This window comes from Aedes aegypti, chromosome 2 (genome assembly GCF_002204515.2).
Source record: "Aedes aegypti strain LVP_AGWG chromosome 2, AaegL5.0 Primary Assembly, whole genome shotgun sequence".
Lineage (NCBI taxonomy): Eukaryota > Metazoa > Arthropoda > Insecta > Diptera > Culicidae > Aedes > Aedes aegypti.
The window spans coordinates 224,628,655-224,651,697 of NC_035108.1; the positions used below are offsets into that span (position 1 = coordinate 224,628,655).

At 34.2% G+C, this 23,043-nt stretch overlaps 1 protein-coding gene across 3 annotated transcripts in view; it reads left to right on the forward strand.

The window, feature by feature from the left end:
* Positions 1 to 23,043, forward strand: part of LOC5572905 (ankyrin repeat domain-containing protein SOWAHA) — a 408,139-nt gene that overhangs the window by 294,254 nt on the left and 90,842 nt on the right. For all 3 annotated transcript variants that reach the window (XR_002500339.1, XM_021844137.1, XM_021844138.1), the window contains exon 6: positions 14,542 to 14,544. Coding sequence is in view for 2 of the 3 variants with exons in the window: in XM_021844137.1 (XP_021699829.1) it covers positions 14,542 to 14,544 (3 nt within the window). In the remaining variant the exon portion in view is untranslated. The remainder of the gene's footprint in view (positions 1 to 14,541; positions 14,545 to 23,043) is intronic.

Consider the following 23,043-nt stretch of genomic DNA (forward strand, 5'->3'; position numbering starts at 1 on the left):
GTGTTCCTATAGTTGCGGTAGTGCCACTTTCCCTGATTTGATTACATTAGCCGTAGAACCGACACTGCCAATCGACGTATTGGCTTGTTGATACACGGAATATCTGAAAAGAGCGTTTAAATTGCCTTAAAAATCATTTTTCTAATTAATTCAATGGTCGTTACTTCCCGTTACAAAGTCTTGCCCTATTTTCAGCAGTTTAGATTACGCTTATATTTTTTGTACTTGTACGTCCTGTGTGTGACCCTTTAAATTCTATCATATGTATTATTATTATTATTGTTGCTACATTGATTTTGTTTTATTTTTCTTTTCTTTGCATGTCTAACGAATCCAACAAAAACCTTCTGGATGGAACCACCTTCAACGCTCGCTTTTGAAAATCTATATCATCATCATCATCATCACCATCGTCGGTAAATATATAATGAATATCATCTGTGTTCTGTATAACCGTACTTTGGCCTGCAATATTGGAATGTACGGTGCTGGCTGGTTTACTTCTGTCAACGGTCATTTTGGTACAAAAAAAAAACTTGCCGAACCATCTCCATCAAATGATTATGTCGTTATGAATCCCCGGCGCTTGCGAGGCACGAACGACACAATTGAACATAACCTGCAATTTGACATCGACGATCTAATGGTAACGATCAACACTAAAATGTGTCGCAACTGGTACGCTGCGATAATTATAATCTTTAAAATGTTTGATACCTTCTAACATTTCATTTTGTTCAACAAAAAATGGACTGCTGCTTATGGGACCGGGTGAAATGACCTCCTGTTGATGGTGGCCGATGACTACTTCCGTTTATTCTTGTCTTTTCATAATTCGTCCATTGGGCTCTTGACGACTTTAACTATGTGTAAATTCAACGAATGAAGGGTGTAAGTATCATTGTATGTTTTTGTTCTGGTTGACGTGTAATTACAGGGTCAATTAATATAAGGCTGTGAGGGATAGCAAGAGATGGTAGTCGTGATAGAAAATGTTGATTATTCCTATTGCAGTGAAACCTCCATGTGTCGATGTTCCATGACTCGATATCGACTCATGAAACCATAAAAAACAAAATTTCACGATTACTATGCAAACAGCTTTCCATAGCATTTAGAGTTAACCTCTTAAGGAATTTCGGAATTTCTTTGGACCCAACCAATGATCAAAACCGGCACAGATTCAGATTTTTGAGAACTTTTGAAAAAATGGTGCAAAAATATCAAAAAACAAAAAAGCTATCGCAGTTTGATTTTTTTACGGTAAAAAAATGAGGCTGCTAGTAGAGGGGTTGAACTTTGTCGACAACATATGTTCAAACTTGATATACATTTGTCTGAAGTTTTTAATAGCAATGAAAGTTATTGCCGAGATTTCATATTTTTTTCCATATCAAACTTATTAAAAAAGTATGGTTGTTAGAGTTGTTATAATCAGCCTTGGAATGTTTAAACATGAAGTAAGTATAGCAGCAAAACGACTAGATATGAAAAGGGTCTTCAAGCGATATACGTGGTGAGTCAATGAATTAATAAAAATAGAAATCTTAAATAAAAAGAATAAAATAAATTAATTGATTCAGAGTAATGTTTTGTATCATATTTATTACTTTCAGCGTATATCGCCTTTTTTACGGTGATTGCTACAAAGTTAGCTTGATAAAACCCAAGCAAGCGGGTTCGTGTTTGTTTTCTACGTTGCCGGTGTGATTTCAGTCGAGGATGGATTACCAATTGGTGTGCTCGTTCCATGCTTATGATAACAAAAATCACACTGAAAAATATCGTACAAAAAACAAGGAAATTGTGTTAACAGAAGAGGTTAATGTGACTTAGTTATTGATCAAAGAGAAAGTAAACAAAGAGAGCCATAGTCCTTAGAGAGTACATAGGTCCTTTAGTAATGTCTCGCGAGAAATGTTCTATTTCGCGCCGCATTTCCCGCATTTACAGTCTTCAATGACACTACTGATTTAGAAAAATCCTGTACCCAACATCGGCTACTTGATGAGATTCACAATTTTGAACAACTGCATTGGAAGAGCCACGTGATTTTCGCAAAAACTCAAGCCTACTTCTATTACCATTCCCAACTCTGCATCTGACATTATTTATAATAAACGTGGACGAAGGGAAGTAAAGCCGTTGGTCCCGAGAAATATTTATAATTTCGCGAAAAGTTGGCAGAAAGTTTATAACAAAATACAGACTATCTTTTCAATTTCAAGACAATTTAAAAATCAATTTTAAAACATGATCACAGCAAGCTGTGCGCGTGAGTGGATGCGTTTTTGAACTCGCTCCACGTTTTGTTTCGTTTCGCGTTTTTCTCAATTCAGCCGATGAAGCTACAAAAAGTCTGATAGTGCTATGCTACCCAGCAAGTGTTTTAAGTAAAGTTACTGTGAAAAATAATAGTGGAGGGAGGATGTTCTAGTATAAATTTTAATATTTGAGTGTTGGAATTGCGATTACACCCGATAGTCAGTTTTTGTGTTGCGTGTCCCCTTTTCCAAGGTTGAGTTTTCGCGATAGCGGCAGTAATTCGGCGAATGATGCGCCAATCGTGTTAAAGTGTATTGGAAAAGTAAATCTATGTAATGGAGACTATTCTGTTTAAAATGTGATTGAATCAAACATTTAGTTAAAATGTGTACGCATCTAATTTGTGGTCTTGCGATGACGATTATTAAACAAGAAAAATGAAAATAAGAAAATTTCAACAAGCAGCCGGGAGCTGTTTCCATGGTGAAAATAGCGCAGTAGCCTCCTTGGATGAATTTAAACTGTAACAAACAAGAAACGGCGAAGGCCCAATGGACAGAACGAGTATATGGTTCGAAATTGAAGACCGCAGAATTTTGGTCAGAGATTTCCATTTTTATATGGTTGACTATAAAACTAAATACGTGCCAAGATCAAAGCTTCTAACTTTGATTGAGGAAGTATTAACGCATTTCAGATATCCGTTTGATATCAGGAATGCCTTAATGCGGGGCTTATTGTATTCGACAACGTCGCTGTTTGATCAATAGAGCTATCAACCTTCCATTTCCAGAGCTAAATTTATTTGCAACTATGAATAAAATCCAATAAATAGTTGGAAATATGTTTCTTCCATAAAAGCACTGCCGGTTCAGTGGGCGATAGATTGTACAAACACACACAATTTAAAAACTAATTTTAAAAATCTCTTACCCAAGTTTTAACTATTTTAAAATCACGCTTGCCATTCTATAGATATTTTAATTTTAAAATCTTAAAGAGATGAATTCAAATATCATATTATTATTTGAAATTATGTATATCTTTCAAGATAGGCTAGACATGAAAAAATACATTTCTCGTCCATCATAGAGTTCGAAAAACGGCGTTTTTTTAAAAATAGTCATCCATCGTTTTAGAGAACGCTTGGTTTTATAACAAAATCGATACAAAAGCAAATGAATAAATAGTGCCATTCCACCTTGTCAATACAGTGCTCGTTCGGTTTTGGCACGGATCGATTTTAGCATTCGATTTTGACAACACATTTTTTTATTGTTCCAAAGTTTTTCTCGAAAATCAACCTACACGCATATTATGATAAGTTTAATTTGTTATTCACCACTCAACACAACTAAATTTTCTTTTGGGATCACGAAAATACGTATCATGAGTCAGTCTCCAATACTGTTAATCTAAAAGTTTCTGTGGGCCTATTTGGGGCTTACCATGTTCAAAATAGGGGAGCTTAATTCATGGTCATCACCGTAAGCTGACAAAAGTTTTAATAAAAAAAACCGCTCGATGGCATGCTGCCAAAATCGAACAAGCACTGTATGTGCTCCTACATCGTTTATATATACGTAAAATCAGATAAAAAGCAACATCGATGGATATCAGCTGCCAGTACTCCTGTTTTGCAATATAATTATGCAAATCGATCTACATAACCGATAATTGCAATCTCGTTGTACTATCGTCTGTTTCATTTTCTTGCCTTTTGCATTTATTTTAAGAACGTGTGCCATCGAAACAAGTACAAATCAAGTGTGTTCACGAAGCCTCTACCGCTAGCTATCGTTAGAACAGTAGTCATTGATCTTATCTAGTATATGTATAACTTTCTTTTATGGTTCTGCATGGGGTTGTCCCCATTGGCCGTTGTTTCTTTATGATGCTCCAGTTATAAATTATACTAATTTTTAAGCTCTGTCTAATTAATTACATTATAAACGGCTACATTCGGATTCGATTTCAATCGCTTAAAAATACCTTTAACATGTCTGTGAATTAATCTCCCGTGGTTTACCGAAATGGAATATATCTTGGTTCTTTTTTCGTCTCGTTAGTGAGCTCTCACCCACGTTCTGTGTTTGTGGCTGTACAGACTGACAAAACAACAGGAGGGCACAAAAGAAGGTAAACAAATTTCCCATTTTCGATCTGTCTCTCTAAATCATAGTACAGTAGACATTACTTTGTCTGTGCCGTGGTGCGAAATATCCCAGCTCTGAGGTTTTCCTCTGATCAACTTGTTTGGTTGTTGGCAGAATAATACCGAAAATATATTAAATCGTTTTGTGTTGGCCCATATTAGACGAGTCCTCAGTTCAAGTTGAAGATATAGTCAAACATGTCGTTTCTTTTCGCTTAGTAGCATGGAGGCATGCCACCTACTAGTGCCCACCTGCCGGTTTTTACAAACTCAAAATTTGAAATTTATTACGAAAGAAAGTTGCCAGCGTTGTTATTCTGCCAGACCCACTCCTCTCTACCTACCCTTGAATCGGAGACTTGCCTGGCAAAGCCAAGAACGCATTCATTCATATCCACTTGAAGATGCTGGCGTATGGTTTGGGATGTGTAGGCAAACCTCCAGTCCAGCTCACCAGACAAATTCCTGATCTCCTGTGTTGGACTTCGGACACTGATAGAGGATCTTGATCCTTCTTTCTTTTCGTGTATAGCTCGTTTGTTTGCCTTTATTTTTTGTGAATACGTCGTTGCGAGCATTAAGCGAATTATGATTGAAACAAATTGCCAAAATGCATTTATACTGGTACGCCTTTTATCAGGTCCAAATCGGTACTAGCAAACCAGCATGATATATCGATTGAAACAGCAACTTGTTTCTCTGTTTTTGTTTATGTTGCTATCATCTTATTTTAAACGTTATCTGTGGTATATGGAATTGATTTAAATTTACATTTATGCATCATGCTGACTGTTTATCTTGTCTGGCGTTATGTTGCAGTTTTCATTCTCTATATTATCAAGAAGCATAATTTAATGACCGGCTACTTCCGGTGGATGTCTTACATTCCTAATTTAGGAAACATGTTAGCGAACCAATATTTTTTAATGGCTTATAACGTTTAGAATAATATAAGTACTGTGAATTTGTGGTGTTTTGATTTTTATTGCCGATAATAGTCGAACAGAGCCGAAGCCGTAAATTACCCTATGCAGCACTTTGCAAATCTCAATTTCTTCAGCATTGGTTATATTTATCTAACTCGTCGAGCTTCGTAGGATAAATGTACAACTCGTGCTAAAAAATCATCATTTTGCAACTTGTTACATACACAGATAATAGTAGTTAACGCAACAAGTTACAGAATGATGATTTTTACAGCACAAGTCGTGCTGTAGAAATCGAGTTCTGCAACGAGTTACATTTAACATTGTTTGCAATTTCGTAAAATACCACTTGAGGGTATCAGAAATCAGAAATTATTTTGGAAATTTATGGAAATTGTAATGTGTACTGATACATTACGCAATTCAAAACAGTAGCGCAATGGAAAAGCGTTTGGTAATATTAATTACAGTGGCCCCACGCAGTTGAATCACCCACAATTTATGAATCAGCTGATTTCAAAAGACAAAATTATTATCAAACTTGTCACAAAACATCACAGAATTATTTTTACACATAGTTTCTTATCAGTAAAAATAATTCTGTGATGTTTTGTGACAAGTTTGATGATAATTTTTTCTTTTGAAATCAGCTGATTCATAAATTGTGGGTGATTCAACTGCGTGGGTGACTGTACATATCTGATTTCATTTGCGTAATAATAACGACATGCCTCGTTGGATAAATGTACGATTCGTGATGAAAAATCTTCATTTTGCAACTTGTTGTATAATAGTAGTTTACGGAAGAAGTTGCAGAATGCTGATTTTTACAGCACGAGTCGTAAATTTATACTACGAGGCTTGCCGAGTAGGATAATTACGACGAGTGCTGTAAAAATCGAGTTCTGCAACGAGTTACGTACAACATTTTTTGCATTTTCGTGGAAGACCACTAGAGGGTATCAGAAATTATGTCGGAATGCATTCACCATTATTTTACAATTTCTGAAAAAATGTTGTGTTATGATTCATTACGCAACTCAAAACAGTTGCGTAATGAGAAAGCGTTGCGTAATGAATCATTACAGCACTGGTTTTAGTTAGGTAATGACTATTCCCGCACTGCATACTTCAGTGCAGGAAAGTAGGCCGTTTCATGGCAGATTGGCGTGATGAAAAACAGCCTATTACGATGAGAAATTGCAAAAATAACTATTTCGGGCCTGCCATGTTGTCTGCTGTGCCAATATGGGCTAGTTGTTGTAATACAGTGCCTGTTGGACGTTGGAAACATGCCAACAAAATTTATGTTTCTCAAATCGAACGATTGTTTTTATTTGCACTTTTACCTCCATAATAATGACCACGAATTAAATTTCGTGGAACCTGGTTCCAGCATTTCGCCATATTATGAAACTTGTTCAGGAAAGTGTGTTCCATACAATTATGGGTCCAACAACCGGACCTGACGTAACTATTTTCAAAAAAATCAAAGCAACTGGAATTGTTCGATAATGATGCATATGAAGTACCACTAATATCCGGTTTCCCAGATTTCTTGAAAAATCGTGTGTTTGAGAATATTATCGATAATATTGGCATTTCGATGTTACGTCTTAAATTATAAATTGTTTTTGCAGCTTAGACACTGTCAGCCTCCTGAAAAAGTGCTCTATTAATTATATTCCGACCGAAATACAACACAATATTGTTGCGGAAAGCAAGTAAAATAATAAAGCTTATTGTTAGGTTTTTTCTTTTTGCATAAATACAAATACAAATAATAAAATTTGTTGTATATTCTGAATATAAATTAACAAATCGCAACAAATAACCATCGTTCTTTTATGGAAGTCAGATGACAATATCATTATTGTTCCAATACAGTGGGCCCATATGATTTATTAATTTCACCTTAGTGCCCTTATTATAGTTAAAGATAATATCTGAGCAATCATTGACCCTTTGCAATATAATTTGCATCATCATGCTGGTTGCTAATACCTCTTATTGTGAGAAAAGTAATGATGTCTCTGCAAAGTTATTTACATTGATCGTGAATTTAATTCTCTTCCATTCGTTCCCATAACTCATTTTTCTCGGATTTCGTCAGCATTGGGCGGATACAAAATCCAATGGTTAAACAGCGTGGATCGGAAAACATTGAAGATTTATTAAACCATTATCTGTAGTGCATTATGCGCGGCTTACCCTTTCGTCTAGCCGCGTTTGCACGATATTCACGTAACTCTCGCCGCGTGGCTACAAACGAGGCGCCATATCGGTTATATGCTCGTTCACATGATCATCGAACCAGTCTGGCCAAGAAAACGAAAAAAAAAATGTTTGGACCTACACCAGAACGCCGATCTTTCATATCGATATCATTTTTTCAGCGATTGCCCATACGACAAAACTGTTGTCTCGACTGAAAACCGACTACCGAACTAAATGTTCCGAACATGCTCGTCGGATACAAACAAGCTATGCGGCTTCTTGTAAGTAGGATATCACGACAACAAAAGGCAACCACAATCAAAAATGCCCCTTATTTGTTTCAAATAAGGTCTCAAGTAAATTGGTTGAAGATTATCAGTCATGACTTTTTGGAGCTGTAGAGAAGAAACTGCGAGGAAAGGAAAAACGAATCCAGTAGTTTAGTTCTCAATCTGAACATGATTTCTTTGCAAAGGGTTATCAAAAATGAACACTTCTCTGTTGAAACCACTTCTCCGGAATATGTTAGGAGGTGGCCAATGTCGTCAGAAGACTTTGAAATGTTTTCTATTGACTTTTTTTTTGCAAATTCATAAAGTTTGGTGTCGCAAGCAAGGTTTCGGAAAGGCCCTCCTGTAGTCGTGAGTTCGATTCTCACCGAGAAGACGTAAAACTTTGTCGCAAATTGCACATCATTTTTTTTTATTTAATCCAATTGCAAAGTATATGTAATGTTTAGTTTTTCACACAAGTAAAGTATTACTAGTTCAGAATATTATTCCTCCTTATGTTGTTTTGTTGTGGTCATGGCATACCATCAAGGTTAATTGGAATTATGCCTTAGGCCACACATACATCCACCCCCAGAAAAAGGGGTAGAGTCAAGGAGCCATTCCCTGACATTCCATCTTGTAGCCCAACTCTTCCCCTTGAAGTAGCTTTAGTTTCGTAATTTATAGTTTCTGAGAACGATCCATTTGAAGCACTAAAGTTTCTTCCTGGGTAAAAGAAAATGTAGCATTCCTAAAATAATTGCTAAAAAAAAGCAAAAGGAAGTTTGAACAAAATATCTGGAGAAATTTCTTGAAGAACATCCAAAACAATTCGCAAAGCTATTATTTTTTATTTAGTTTCCATAATTTGATAAATCCTCGTTAACATTTTTAGACCAATCCGAACAGTGGATTACAACAAAATTGTATCACAATTATATCAAAATTAGTTATAAATAACAAATTATGTTTTATTTTTGTTAGAAGCCCTCTGAGTTGGCTGAGGAAGTTATAACACAATTGAAACAAAATAAGTTATTAGGAAAATCACAAATTTTGTTATAAGTTAGTTATGGAAGATAATACAATGAGTTATATCTGTGTTTAATTTATAACATAATGAGTTATATTTTTGTTTAAATTATAACATATTTTGTTTCTATTTTGTTTAATGCAGAGGCAATTTTGTTATATTTTTTATTATTTTAACTACTATTCAGCCAAAATTATAACATATTTTGTTACAAAAAACGTCCTATCTAAGTAACAAATCTAAGGGGACCCAGATAGCCGTAGCGGTAAACGCGCAGCTATTCAGCAAGACCAAGCTGAGGGTCGTGGGTTCGAATCCCACCGGTCGAGAATCTTTTCGGGTTGGAAATTTTCTCGACTTCCCAGGGCATAGAGTATCTTCGTACCTTGCACACGATATACACATGCAAAAATGGTCAATTGGCATAGAAAGCTCTCAGTTAATAACTGTGGAATTGCTCATAAGAACACTTAGCTGAGAAGCAGGCTTTGTTCCAGTTGGGACGTAACGCCAGAAAGAAAAAAGAAGAAGACGTAACAAATTCTGTAATAATTCAGTTGTAATCCACTGGTCGGGAATATCCATTGTTGCTCTTTTGTTAGTCTTGTAAGCTTCCCGGGAAAGTTGCATTCGTCCATAGTTCTTTGCGGTCGATGCTATCATACGTCGCTTCAAAATTGATGAGCAATGTTTCATTTGTATTTCTGAAGAATTTCATGAAGCTCTTTATAATAAAACTTGTTCAGAATATTTGAAGTATAAACAGTGAAACCTCCATGAGTCGATATTCCGTGACTCGATATCGACTCATGAACCATACTTAAAACAAAATTTCATGGTTACTAAGTTACAAGTTACTAAACAGCTTTCCAAGGAATTTTTGTTTCCACTACTCGATATTTCCATGAGTCGATGGTCCTTCAGATATCGACTCATGGAGGTTTGACTGCAATTGGATCTTTATTTTTTTTTTCGATAATTGTCGTATCAATTCAATGTATTTTTGAAGCTATATTGTTGACGAATAAAAACCTCAGAATTATTTCTAATGGCACTCTCGTTTTTTTTTTTTTTCAAGAAATCAAACGCAAAGATCCTAGAAAAATATCTTGAAAAATCTAGAGCTCGTAAATAAATTTCTCTACAATGGAAAATTATTTGATTAATTAGAAAGATTTCGCATTTCTAACTGGTCACAAATCTATTCATCACTTCTGCAAATCGAAAATGTTTCGAACTGGTAAGTGGATCTTTTATCCAGCTACATTAAACTTTGTCTCGTTTTTGTTTTTAAGTAATGCAACTTTTCGTACAAAAAATTTAAATAATCTTTTAAATGATATCAGAAATGATCCTTCTAGCGTGAAATATGCGATAAAATTTCGAATAAGAATTTTCTGTCAAAGCTTCGATTTAATTGTGTAAAAATCTAGATATTGATATGCCTTTCAAGTACATCTTATCTATCACTATTCAATTGTTCACTTTGATTTTCAATATTGTGTATCTCACATACCGTAGTGAATATAAAATCATTCATTTCATTAAAAACGCATACTATCTGTATTAGGTATACGGATTAATAGCCTTAAAGGATTTTAACTAATCACTGTACCGCTTCTTAACTGCATATTTGTAACATACGACAAAAGAAGGCATTGAATAAATGAAGTACCAAGTATGCAATATTCGCCAGTATGGAAAGAAACTAAAATATCTCAAAAATACAAGGGCTCAACAATACTTATTTTAAGCTGAAATTGTGTAGAGGTATGCGATATTGGGTGAATGGGTAGAACATTATGAGATCCATGAATAACCCTAATGTGACTGTTATGTAATTATATTTAGCAATGTGACAAAGCAACTTGGTATTTTTTTCTAAATTTCTAGAACAATCTTAAAATTTTATTTAAGTTGGTCGAAAGTATTCATGATATTCTACGGTATCAACTCGGAATCGTCAAAAATGTCGAATGTGATAAATATGCAGTAATGGGCAATGTAACGGCTGATTAATCGGCTAATGGTTGCTGCAAGGTACAAGGCTCTGATTATTACTATTCTGTAAAGAAACTCGAAATATAAGAATATCATCATAAAAACATAAATGGTATCCATTTTCAGGCTTTTGAGATGCATATCAAACAAGCACAAAACATAACCCCTATAATTATTATAAACAGGAGTGAAATGTGTGTGTAGCAATGTGTGCAATTTCCCTCATATAGTTTGCTTTTACGATTATCCAGTGTAAGTGAAAATATGAGAATAACTATCCAGTGGACCGCTATAATCGTGATGGACGATAGTCGTTATCCTCGATTCAAAAAAACAAGACTGGGCATAATCAATTATAGCATTTTTTCTTTCGTTCAATTACCAATTCACATCGCTTTGTTTTCGCATTACCACTCGTTACTTTTCATGTACATTGTTTTACGTGTGTTCTTCTCTAGTTGCAAGTCCTTTGAGAGCTGCCCTTTTAAACATCAAACTACTAAATACAAGTATCCTTGAAAATGAAGTTGATAGATCATAGCCATGCACAATAAATCAAGATATAGTTCTGCTGAGACCGGCAATTAAATTGTCAGAATCGACGGACAAATTCGGATGGTCTTAACAAGTTTGTTCAGTATTTTTTATGACAGTTCCTCAAAAGAAAGCATGTTGTAACATAAATGCCTGACATTAACACTGTCTGCTGTCCTGCGCCATGCCACATTGTGTATATCGTTGTTGTTGGTCACGAACAGAAGGGCTATTTTATCATTTTTTTTTTCAACCTGAGGCGAGAAGGTGTGTATTTTCGTGATACCAATCGACAGGTGATTCTGTTATAGGCTGTGCGTCAAATTTGTGCGCGCTTCGGCAGGTACTTAAAACGTATGCATATGATGACTATACTACTACGTTGAGTACGCTTGGGAAGGTTTTTAATGATTTAAATGAATTTCGCAAAGCAAACCTATACAGAAAGTGGTATTTAAATCTAGCCCTAGCATTCACTCATGCACACTTCGAAAAAATCGTGTAATTTTGTGTCATATAAGACCGACATATTAAAGCGAGTCAAATGACACAAAATTAGGGTTGAACTTATTTTTACACGAGGCCATATCAAACAGATTTGTAAAATTACTCGGCATAAAGTCATTCTTGTAATATTACACGTATACGTATTTTCGTTGCCAACATAACCTCAATCAACAATGTTTGATATCGTAGCAGGAAAATCCAAAGGACCGTCGATATTTTTTCTGATCCGAAATAGTGCGCTGTAGAGAGAATACCTTTGCGAAAACTTCGCATATCTTCCACAATATCATGTGTTTAATGAGTGAAACTATATATCATGCACAGATTTCATGTCTATATTTCCGGCTTCCAGATCACTATACACCGAGACAATATTCTGCCATCTAAACACTCATCCCTTGATCGTCACAATTCCATTTCATTCGGTAGTAGTCCCAATGAATATTTATTTCTGTGTTCGATGCTTCCATATTGCGATATTGTTGAGCTCTGTTGTTCCGATGGCAGCAAGAAAAAATAATTCGTTTACGAGGAATGTAATCATTTTGTCTGACTGCAAAACATGGATGACGTTTGAGATCACTGGAGCTAACGTGGTTGTATCGCCGTTCTTGTAAATTTACAAGATTTATGCCTCAAAAATGAGTTCAGCATTTGAATATTGCGAGAATGTGTCAGAAATGTTTTAATGCTGATTTGACAAAGTTGATAATCGCGTTTATTTCTTATATGACGTAAAATTGAATCAGATTCCAATTTGCGTCATGGATCATTAAGTCAGATCTCGCCAATGTGTCACAGTCAAAATTGAGATTTTTTTAGTGTGTGCGTATTTGCATTATTCGCCTAGAGAAGGAATTTAAGAAATGGATTTTTTTTGCAATTTGAAGGAAACCTTGATTCCCCTAATGGAGTTTAAGATATCCTGCCATAATCCTCCAAATTTGGTGTAATCATTTGTTATGTATAGTAAAAATAAACCAAATTTATTTATTATTACAGCATCGCGTTTATTTTTCAACTAAAGATGCTTGAATTTTACATGATCGTATAAATTAATTAACTCTCAATTGACTCCAAAAAAGAAGTAGTGCAAATTTCGCCGAATAAGAAAGATTTTTAAACAGACATCGATTTATGGAGGAAAATTTACATTACACGCGACTTGGAGTTGAGGAGACAACGAGTTATAGAAATACCATATTGATATTGAACATATAAAGTTATAAAGTATCGAATTGTGGAGAGCTGACTGTATATGACTGTATTTAAACTCAATTTTTAAGCTGGAAAATAAATTTATAATATAAATACGTAAAAAAGCATGGTAATATTCTCAGTGTTTTCAACAGTCGACTCTCTATAACTCGATATTCAAGGGACAATCGACTTATAGAAAATACTGACCCAAAGAATCGCAAAATCGAAGGAACAAATTTTTGTATTTCCAATGCATATACAGTTAGCTCTCCCTTACTCGATATTCCGCTTTTGTGTTCTGTAACTCGGTACCTCCCTAACTCGATGGTCCCTTCAATATCGAGTAAGGCAGGGTTTTCATGTTTTATATTTTTTATTACAACTTACAAGTAGTAATTCACCTCCAAACAAGAATTAACGAAGTTTCTCCAAATAAGAATGATTTTAAAATAGATCGAGTTATGGAGAGAAATTTACCTATCACGTGACATCGACTAGTGTAGATAATAAGTTATAGAAATATCGACTCACGGAAAACACGATGAATGGAAATTCGAAAGGACCGAAAAATCCATCAAGTTATAGAATATCGAGTTATGGAGAGTCGACTGTACATCACAGTTAAATTATGTATTTCTATAATTTTTTATCAGTAGATTTTGAAATTCTTGTGACTAATTCCATATCATTTTAAAGTGATTCAATGAACGCTAAACGATCTATTCCAATTTGTGCCATAAAACGGTATAAAATATTGAGGCTATGGTGAATACCAATACATCTACCCTATTTATCCAAAATGTATCATGCATTGCATATTAACACGACGGCAGGTGTTAAATCGATTCACATTTGCTTCTCAGTCGTGCCGTTCCGAAAAAAAAAGCAAACTTCGTTCGCCGAGGAAATGAAACAGACGGACCGACAAGGTCATCCTGTACGTCACTCGTATCTGTTAAAATTTCCATAAGGTTTGTTCAATAATTACGTAACCACTTGATGGAGTAGAAGGTGTATCAAAATAGTTATTTAAGCAACAAGTTGCAAAATGAAGATATTTTTAGCATGACGTACATTTATCCAATGAAGCATGCCGAGTTGGATAAATGCGACGAGTGTGAAAAATGCAACGAGTTTCATACAACATAATTATGAAAATCGTCGTTATAGTTGGATTATTGCTTCACTCAGAGTCCCTCACCTGAGTCGATTTCGGATCGATGTAGAAACAGAAGCCAGTTGACTACGTCATTCTAAAGCAATTCAATGGACGCACTCAGATATTCATTTGCCAACTCCCAAAACAGATATTAAAAGTGTTAGTTTTGAATCAGTGATGAAAAGTAATGACTGTTCATTTTATAAAGTGGACACCTTGTGCATGCTGTATCTTTTTAGTTTATCAATTAAATTTCAATGAGTATGAATGAGTATGTAAAAGTATGAGACTTTTTAGTAAAACGACCATCAAGAGTAAAATTTATACTTAAGACTGCGGTTTAAACTCACGATTTAGCTCTCGTTTATACAAATGTAGTTTCTTTAGTAGTCTAAACTACTTTTGAACACATTTTTCACTTTTATCTTTTGCTGGGAGGGAAAGGATGGTGTATCAGCAAATTTGGCCATAAATAGATAAATCACTAAAGTTACCTAATATCAGAGAATGGTGGAATATAATTGATTTTTTTAAGTTACACCTTTAGTAGAATAGTAAAGGATACAAATATACAAATTGTTCATAAAGATGAGGATTTCTGTTTTGCGAAAAATAATGTTAAACTTTGATGAACAGCTTTTCTTAGGAATTTTTGGAAAAACTATTTAGCTCTTCAACCAAAAGCATTTTCTAAGATCTTATATTTTCATAGCATTGTAGAATAATAGTTGAACGATGCACAGAAAACCGATTACGATTTTATCAATAAATAAAAAAGATATAGGATAAACAAAGTGTCCACTTTATAAAATGAACAGTCCTTAAAAGCCCATATAAACCACAAAATCAATCGGTAAAATGCAATTAGGGTAATTTACGGCTTCCCCGACCAGTGGATTACATCAGAGTTGTAACAGGTTTTGTTACTAAGTTAGTGCATTTTTTTCTAACAAAATATGTTGAAATTTTGGCTGGTTAGTAGTTAAATTAACAAAAATTATAACACAATTTCCTTTACACTAAACAAATTTATAACAAAGTATGTTATGATTAAAACAAAAATGTAACTAATTATGTTTCAAATCAAATAAAAATATAACTCATTTTGTTATTTTGCAAAACTGAATTATAACAAAATATGTTATGAGCAGCTGCTCTCAAATTTTGTATAATTGTTTTAAATTGAAACAAATTTGAAACAGCATTTGTTATTATAACTGATGTTGTTTTAATTATGTTATTATATTTTCCATCAACTCAAAGTGCTTCTTACAAAAATGAAACAAAATTTGTTATTCGTAACAAATCTTGTTATAATTGTGCTACAATTGTTGTAATCCACTGATCGGGTCGGCACCATTTGACTATTATCGGCAACCGAGTTTCAAACGCTAAATTCACAGTGTTTTTATATCAAAACACACCATTGAAAACATTCAGATGATTCTTTGTTCTGTCAGCTTCTTGCTGAAGTAGGTAGCGGACGATGACTGAGACGACTGACCCCCTTCGATTCCATCAAGCCTCAAACGACTGATCTTACGACTAAATGAACAACAGCGCACGCTATGGACTATGAATTTCTGGACATGTATTGGAAACACTGGTGATGCACAACAGTATATAACGTTTCCTATCTACGCTACACAGGTATCGTAGATAGAGAAGCACACAAAAATAATAGGTTTAAAAATATACTTTGTGTCGAAGTGTTGGAGCTGATACAGAGAAGCTATGTAACTTGGCACAGTAGCTGTCAAGTACACGGAGTGCCTACTAATTAAACAAACGGAATAAAAAGGTACAATTTATCAGTAAGAGTACGTCAAAAAAGTGCTGTAGAAATGTACAAAGAATCAAATTCACAATTTAGCAGGAAAAAAGTGTTTTCTCTGTTCTCGATTTTAGACGTTCGATATCTTCAGAGAAGTTATTCGTAATTGCGTTTTGCATCTTCTTAGAAAAAAATTGAATAGGGTGGCCCTTATTTAAGTTAAAATTTTGACTGGAACTTTTATTTTAATTTGTGGCTGTGCTCTTCTGCAAACTTTTAGAAAATGTTATTTTGAAAAACTTTGTCGAAGAAACTTTTGGTCTAACTCTTCATTAGAGCTAAGTAAATTGATTCGTAGATCTAGCTAAAACTCACAACTTTGCTGACGACAGCACGCCGTCAACCTCAAAATCTTGAGAGTTACCGGCGAATTTCGAGTTTTATAAGTCTATTTTTGAAGTAAGTTTTCTAAATTTACAAAAATTACGTGCTTACAGTTTTTGCACCAAGAATTGCCTAATAAATGGCCTTTATATTATTAGGCCTTTAAAATATTATCGAATCAAATGAGTCATGGGCATCTAAAGCTTTCATAGTTATTCACTTAAATTTACTTATAACTTCAAAATCACAAGAATTACAAACTTTCAATGTTCAGCAAAAAAGTTGTATAGGGAAAGTGTACCAGTTATAGCCATAGTGGCCCCCTTTTTGGCCATATGTGAAATTTTGATAGCTTTCACATTTTAAATCTTTTTGAATGTTTTAACATCAAGATATATCTTAAATCTAACTACTACAACACACAAATTTTCAAAATTTGAAGACATTAAAGTTATCACGTATGGCGAAATAGGGAACCACTATGTCCATAACTGGTACACCTACCCTAAATATATACTTATTATTACCTTAAAACACTCATATTTTGGATAAAATATGTGGATTTGGCTTGTATTTTTCACATAATTGATTTCATTTTACTTGAACAGACATGTACAACGTAGTTACAACTTTTAAAATGGTTTATACAGTTATTTGGTATCAATTAGGGGTGGCGGTCCTACCCCGTCAACAGTGGTCGGTTTTACCCCGTTTGCGCAATTTTCATAACTATGGCCTTATTTCAAAGCTTAATATTTACAATTCATATTTCACTTCACCGAAGCATAGTTCACACTTCTGTTGATGCATGGAGCGCATATACATATCGCACCGCATAGTTAACAATAAACAAAGATAGTAGTTGTTAACAATAAATAAAGATAGCCGTGTAGTGTCGGTAGCGGTTGTTTCAATTGGCTAAGAATTAACACTACCTACTGCCTAATAAATGGCCTTTCGAATGCTGCTAAAAGAAAAATATTATCGAATCAAATGAGTCATGGGCATCTTAAGCTTTCATAGTTATTCACTTAAATTTACTTATAACTTCAAAATCACAAGAATTACAAACTTTCAATGTTCAGCAAAAAAGTTGTATAGGGAAAGTGTACCAGTTATAGCCATAGTGGCCCCCTTTTTGGCCATATGTGAAATTTTGATAGCTTTCACATTTTAAATCTTTTTGAATGTTTTAACATCAAGATATATCTTAAATCTAACTACTACAACACACATAAATTTTCAAGATTGGAAGACTTTAGAGTAATCACGTATGGCGAAATAGGGAACCACTATGTCCATAACTGATACACTTACCCTATCTACAAACCTTCTGAAGACCACATTCACGTAAAACTGAAAACAAAAAAGGAAGACCAAACAAAACTGATTTTTTGGGCCCAGGTGCAGAAGAGCACAGCCACAAATTTCATCAAACAAAAAAGTTTGAATCAAAATTTCAACCTAAATAAGGATCACCCTATTCAACTGTTTTCTTCGAAGATGCAAAACTCAATTACGAATAGAACAGAAGTCCACGCGTTTTGTATTATTCTGTCCTGCATTAAAATAGTACCAAAATGTAACCAGATATTGTAAACTTTGTTTGCATTCGTAAAGCTTGTAGCTAAGCATTTGTGAAGGACTTTAAAGAAGGTATAGGAGCACTTTTGCTATAAGGTAACCCGGGGCAAGTGGGACCTAAAAAAGATAGTCCAAACAAATTGTTCAGTAGGATTTTCAATTTTTTGCGAATCCAACAACACGGTCATATTTTGGCAACATATTTTCTGGTGTGTGCATGAATTTGATCGAATAATTTTGAAATTGTAAAAAACCTTAGAAGGAAGTTGTATAATGAGTTATTAGACGCAGTTAGGTACCTCGCTAAATGGGGCAAGTGGCACCGATCCATTAATCACATCACATCATTAAGTCAAGCCTTGCAATGATAGGATTGATAAATCATAGATTTTTAATTTGCAGCACATATTTGACGTACATAAGGTATCAACCATACAATACGTAATGCTTTGGGAAGAAAACGTACATTTAATAGTATGTCACATCGCACTTAATATGAACTGAAAATGTCTCACTAAAGGCGCAAAGAGGAATAAAACATGTTCGAAATAAATAATCGATATGTTATTAATTAAAAAGAAGTATTAGTATTATTGTTACGCATGGCAGAATACCATTTAATGGGATGAAATTGTTTTCTACAACTACTTAATTTGGTAGAAATAACAAAAAAGGTTAAATAAAAATAGAAAAGTAATAGTTTCCATGATGCATTCTAAATGTCTTCTCCGTCTTTGTTCAACTTTAAATCCGTATTTCAAACATAGAAGAAAAAAAAAAACAAAACAAAACAAAAAATGGGAAAATTAGGCATTTTTCCTCTCTCTTGGAAAAATACGTAATTTGAGATTTTTGTTTTAATAAAAATCATTTGTTTGAATGGTTTAGTGTTACTCTCTAGGAAAATATTTGAAAAGTGTAGAAAAGGTTGTGATTCTGAGTGCTTGTGTTCACAGGTCCCACTTACCCCGGCTATAAAGGTTTTTTAGGGTAAGTTAGACCACTGAAATGTTCATCTGAAATGGAGACAAAATGCTAGTTTATCGTAAGCAGCTTGTAGTGATATTTAAAATTGTAGCTTTCTTATGGTAATTCGTTTTACAAAACAATTTTTTTTGCGAACTAATTCAAAACGTGAAACGTGTCACATTTCATCATGCAAGTTAAAAATGACGCAGAATTGACAAATGTTACATGGAGCACATGGTGATAAAAATAACAATATTTTTTGTACCAAATGCATTCCGTATCATTGTATCTTCTACTTTCTAGAAGAGTACCCATTTGAAAAACTTTTCCTAAATGAGCTATGACGAAAGGTCCCACTTACCACGAATTCTCACTTGCCCTGGGGTACCTTAATATAAAACTGTGTTTATTCAATTTTACTGTATTATCTTCTCATCTCAAACTTTTTAAACGTATTATTTTATATTTGAAACAATTTCAAAAGTCAATCATAATTGAATAGTTTCATATTGAGCCAATATTTTAGATCAAACAGGAAAATACACATACGTGCATCGTGAGCATGCCTAGATTGCAAAGCAAAAATAAAACGAATACTAGGTCGGGAAATCGATTAGGAGAGCTGTCTCAGTGTTTCAGTCTTTGATTATATGCAATTAGCTATATGGCGATTGTAGTTGATCATTAAAATTGTTATTAGTTTGTTAAAAATTAACCCGTAGGCTACGGGGCTGACAACCAAAATTCAAATTGCTCGCATTTGAGCCTAACTCCATATTATTCAGTGAAATTTTGAGTATTGCTTCACTAATAGTTGTAGTTTCATGAGTGAGGGGAAAGTATAGATTCAGAGTATTGTGGCCAAAGTTATTCCAGAACATCTCTGGGTCATGTAGGGTAAAAATCACATAAACTTCCTTTTAGAACTCATTTATCGTTTGGAAACGAAATGTTTTCATAAAAAAAGTTAATAGACCCGTTATTTGTAATAAGTTACGATGCTGCAGGATATTAAGAAAAAAAAATTAACCTAGAATAATGCTAAGGCCTCCAAAACATTCTGAAGTTTTGACCATAATCTACACAGGTTCATAAATTATTTTAAGCGAGTGATGTTTACTTTTAGTGGTTTACAGCACTCATTTAGCCTTTACAGACGTGTTCACAAATTTTGACAAGATATTTTATATTGGAAGTCATCCAAATTAACCTGGAGTTCAGGTCATTTTGATCTATCAAATCTACTACAGTTCATACTCACGCAATTCCCGTGAAACCTTCTCGTTCCTATCCATAAAACTTAATATGACCCGGAAAATGTACTGCTATGAATATTGAACATCTTAAGGTCTTCAGAACATACTGAAGTTGTGGGCATATTTCCGTTAAAGTTTAAAAAAATATTTCCGAGCTTGTTGATTGATCTAGGCGACGTCCATAAGCCACGTGGACATTTATGGGTTGAGGGGGGGTTTGTCCGATGACCACGGTCATTACATATATTGAAATTTTTGTATGGACAAATAATCACGAGGGTGAGAGAGGGGGGGGCTGGTATCTCTTGAAAAATGGCCACGTGGTTAATGGACAGCCCCTATTCACTTTAAACCACTCTGATGATAAGATTTTCAATATCCACTACTGGTACTGTTCATCGCTCGTTTTCAACATCTGATATCGCAGAATATCTAAAGACATCTGCAAAGCTTTTGAAATGTGATTAGGATGTTTATTCTTCTTTCTGGCGTTACGTCCCAATTGTGACAGAACCTGTTTCTCAGCTCAGTGTTGCTATGAGAACCTTCACAGTTATTTACTGAGATCTTTCTTTACCTATTGATTTATTTTGCATTCGTTCATTGTGTGGCAAGTACTAAGTTATAATAAATGTTGTAAACAAGTGAAAAACAGTACCAGAGACATTTTTTTAACTCTAACTGAGATTTGTGATCAAGTATGGATATATTATAAACATTTTGTTCGAATAATAAGTTCAGCTGTATATAGAAATCAATGTCCACAGCATCAGCATGTTCTGAAGACCTTAAGATGTTCAATATTCATAACAGTACATTTTCCGAGTCATATAAAGCTTTATGGATAGGAACGAGAAGGTTTCACGGGAATTGGGTGAGTATAAACTATAGTAGATTTAATAGATCAAAATGACCTGAACTCCAGGTTGATTTGGATGACTTCCAATATCCAATATCTTGTCAAAATTTGTGAACACGTTTGACACAATTTTTTTAAACTCTAACGGAGATTTGCGATCAATTATGGGTATATTGAAAATATTTTGTTTGAATAATAAGTCAAGCTGCATATAGAAATTGATACCCACAACTTCAGTATGTTCTGAAGACCTTAAGATGTTCAATATTCATAGCAGTACATTTTCCGAGTCATATTAGGTTTTATGGATAGGAACGAGAAGGTTTCACGGGAATTGGGTGAGTATGAACTGTAGTAGATTTGATAGATTAAAATGACCTGAACTCCAGGTTAATTTGGATGACGTCCAATATCCAATATCTTGTCAAAATTTGTGAACACGTCTGTTAAGGCTAAATGAGTGCTGTAAACCACTAAAAGTAAACATCGCTCGCTTAAAATAATTTATGAACCTGTGTAGATTATGGTCAAAACTTCAGAATGTTTTGGAGGCCTTAGCATTATTCTAGGTTAATTTCATTTTTTCTTAATATCCTGCAGCATCGTAACTTATTACAAATAACGGGTCTATTAACTTTTTGTATGAAAACATTTCGTTTCCAAACGATAAATGAGTTCAAAAAGGAAGTTTATGTGATTTTTACCCTACCTGACCCAGAGATGTTCTGGAATAACTTTGTCCACAATACTCTGAATCTATACTTTCCCCTCACTCATGAAACTACAACTATTAGTGAAGCAATTCTCAAAATTTCACTGAAAAATATGGAGTTATGCTCAAATACGAGCAATTTGAATTTTGGTTGTCAGCCCCGTAGCCTACGGGTTAAAAAAAGAATATAAAATTTGTTTTTTTTTTTGTTACTTTAAATTTCTATTGTTTCTATTTTCATCAGTTATTAGAAAATAAGTTGTAGCAAAAGTTAAGTATTGTTTGACAACAGTACATGTCTCAACCAATTACGATAAATCGGATACCAAAATCATATATACTTTTATTTATCTATCTTTTATTCACCATTAAAGCTGTCTTTTCCCATACGAGAGTATCGAATAAATTATTGAATAGTTTTTCTTTCATTCTTTCTCATTGCATGTGCAACACTTCTGGATCTTCTTATGGATACGATATTCCACCTTTTGTGCTGCTACCGATGCTGTGGATCATAAATTCAACAATCGATTGAAATCGATACCTGATCTTCACCGGAATCGCATATTCTTACGTTTGGCGGTGCCTCTGGTGGGCTCTTAACTGCAAATGGAACGGATCCGATTGGCCGACGTGTGGATGCGAAATCCGATATCAACAGTATGTAAGTACTTAGTTTATTTTATTCGATTTTAAAAGTTGTATCAATTTCTCAAACTTGCCGGTGCCACAAAAGTGACTGTGAGCATAAGCTCGACCTCTAGCGAAGTTGAGCATTTGATGTTGGTTTTGATTGGCAAAAGTCGAAAGTCGGAAGTGACTATAATCGCTTTGAAACTTGTTTTTCAACTTATGTGTCATTATGTATCTTCGAAATAATGAAGCTTTCTTATTTACATATTTAAAATATGAATTATTGGACTGATCAATCGATTTGAAAAGCTTTAGTTCCGTATCGTTAGCTCTCGCCCATGTACGGTTGATGGGGTGAAAACATGGTAAATTTAGAAGGTATATTGGTAATATGGAATGTTACGTTTTCGTTTTGTTTTGTTTGGTCATATAAATATGTATCGCAGCATTTATAATAAAGTTCATTCATACCTGATAACATTCTAACAAGTACTTCAATAATAAGGGTTCATTCACAAATTTCCTAACGCAAATTTTTGTCATACACCCACCTCCGCATTTTGTATGTAGTCGCCAGTTATATAGCATTGCTGGAATAATATG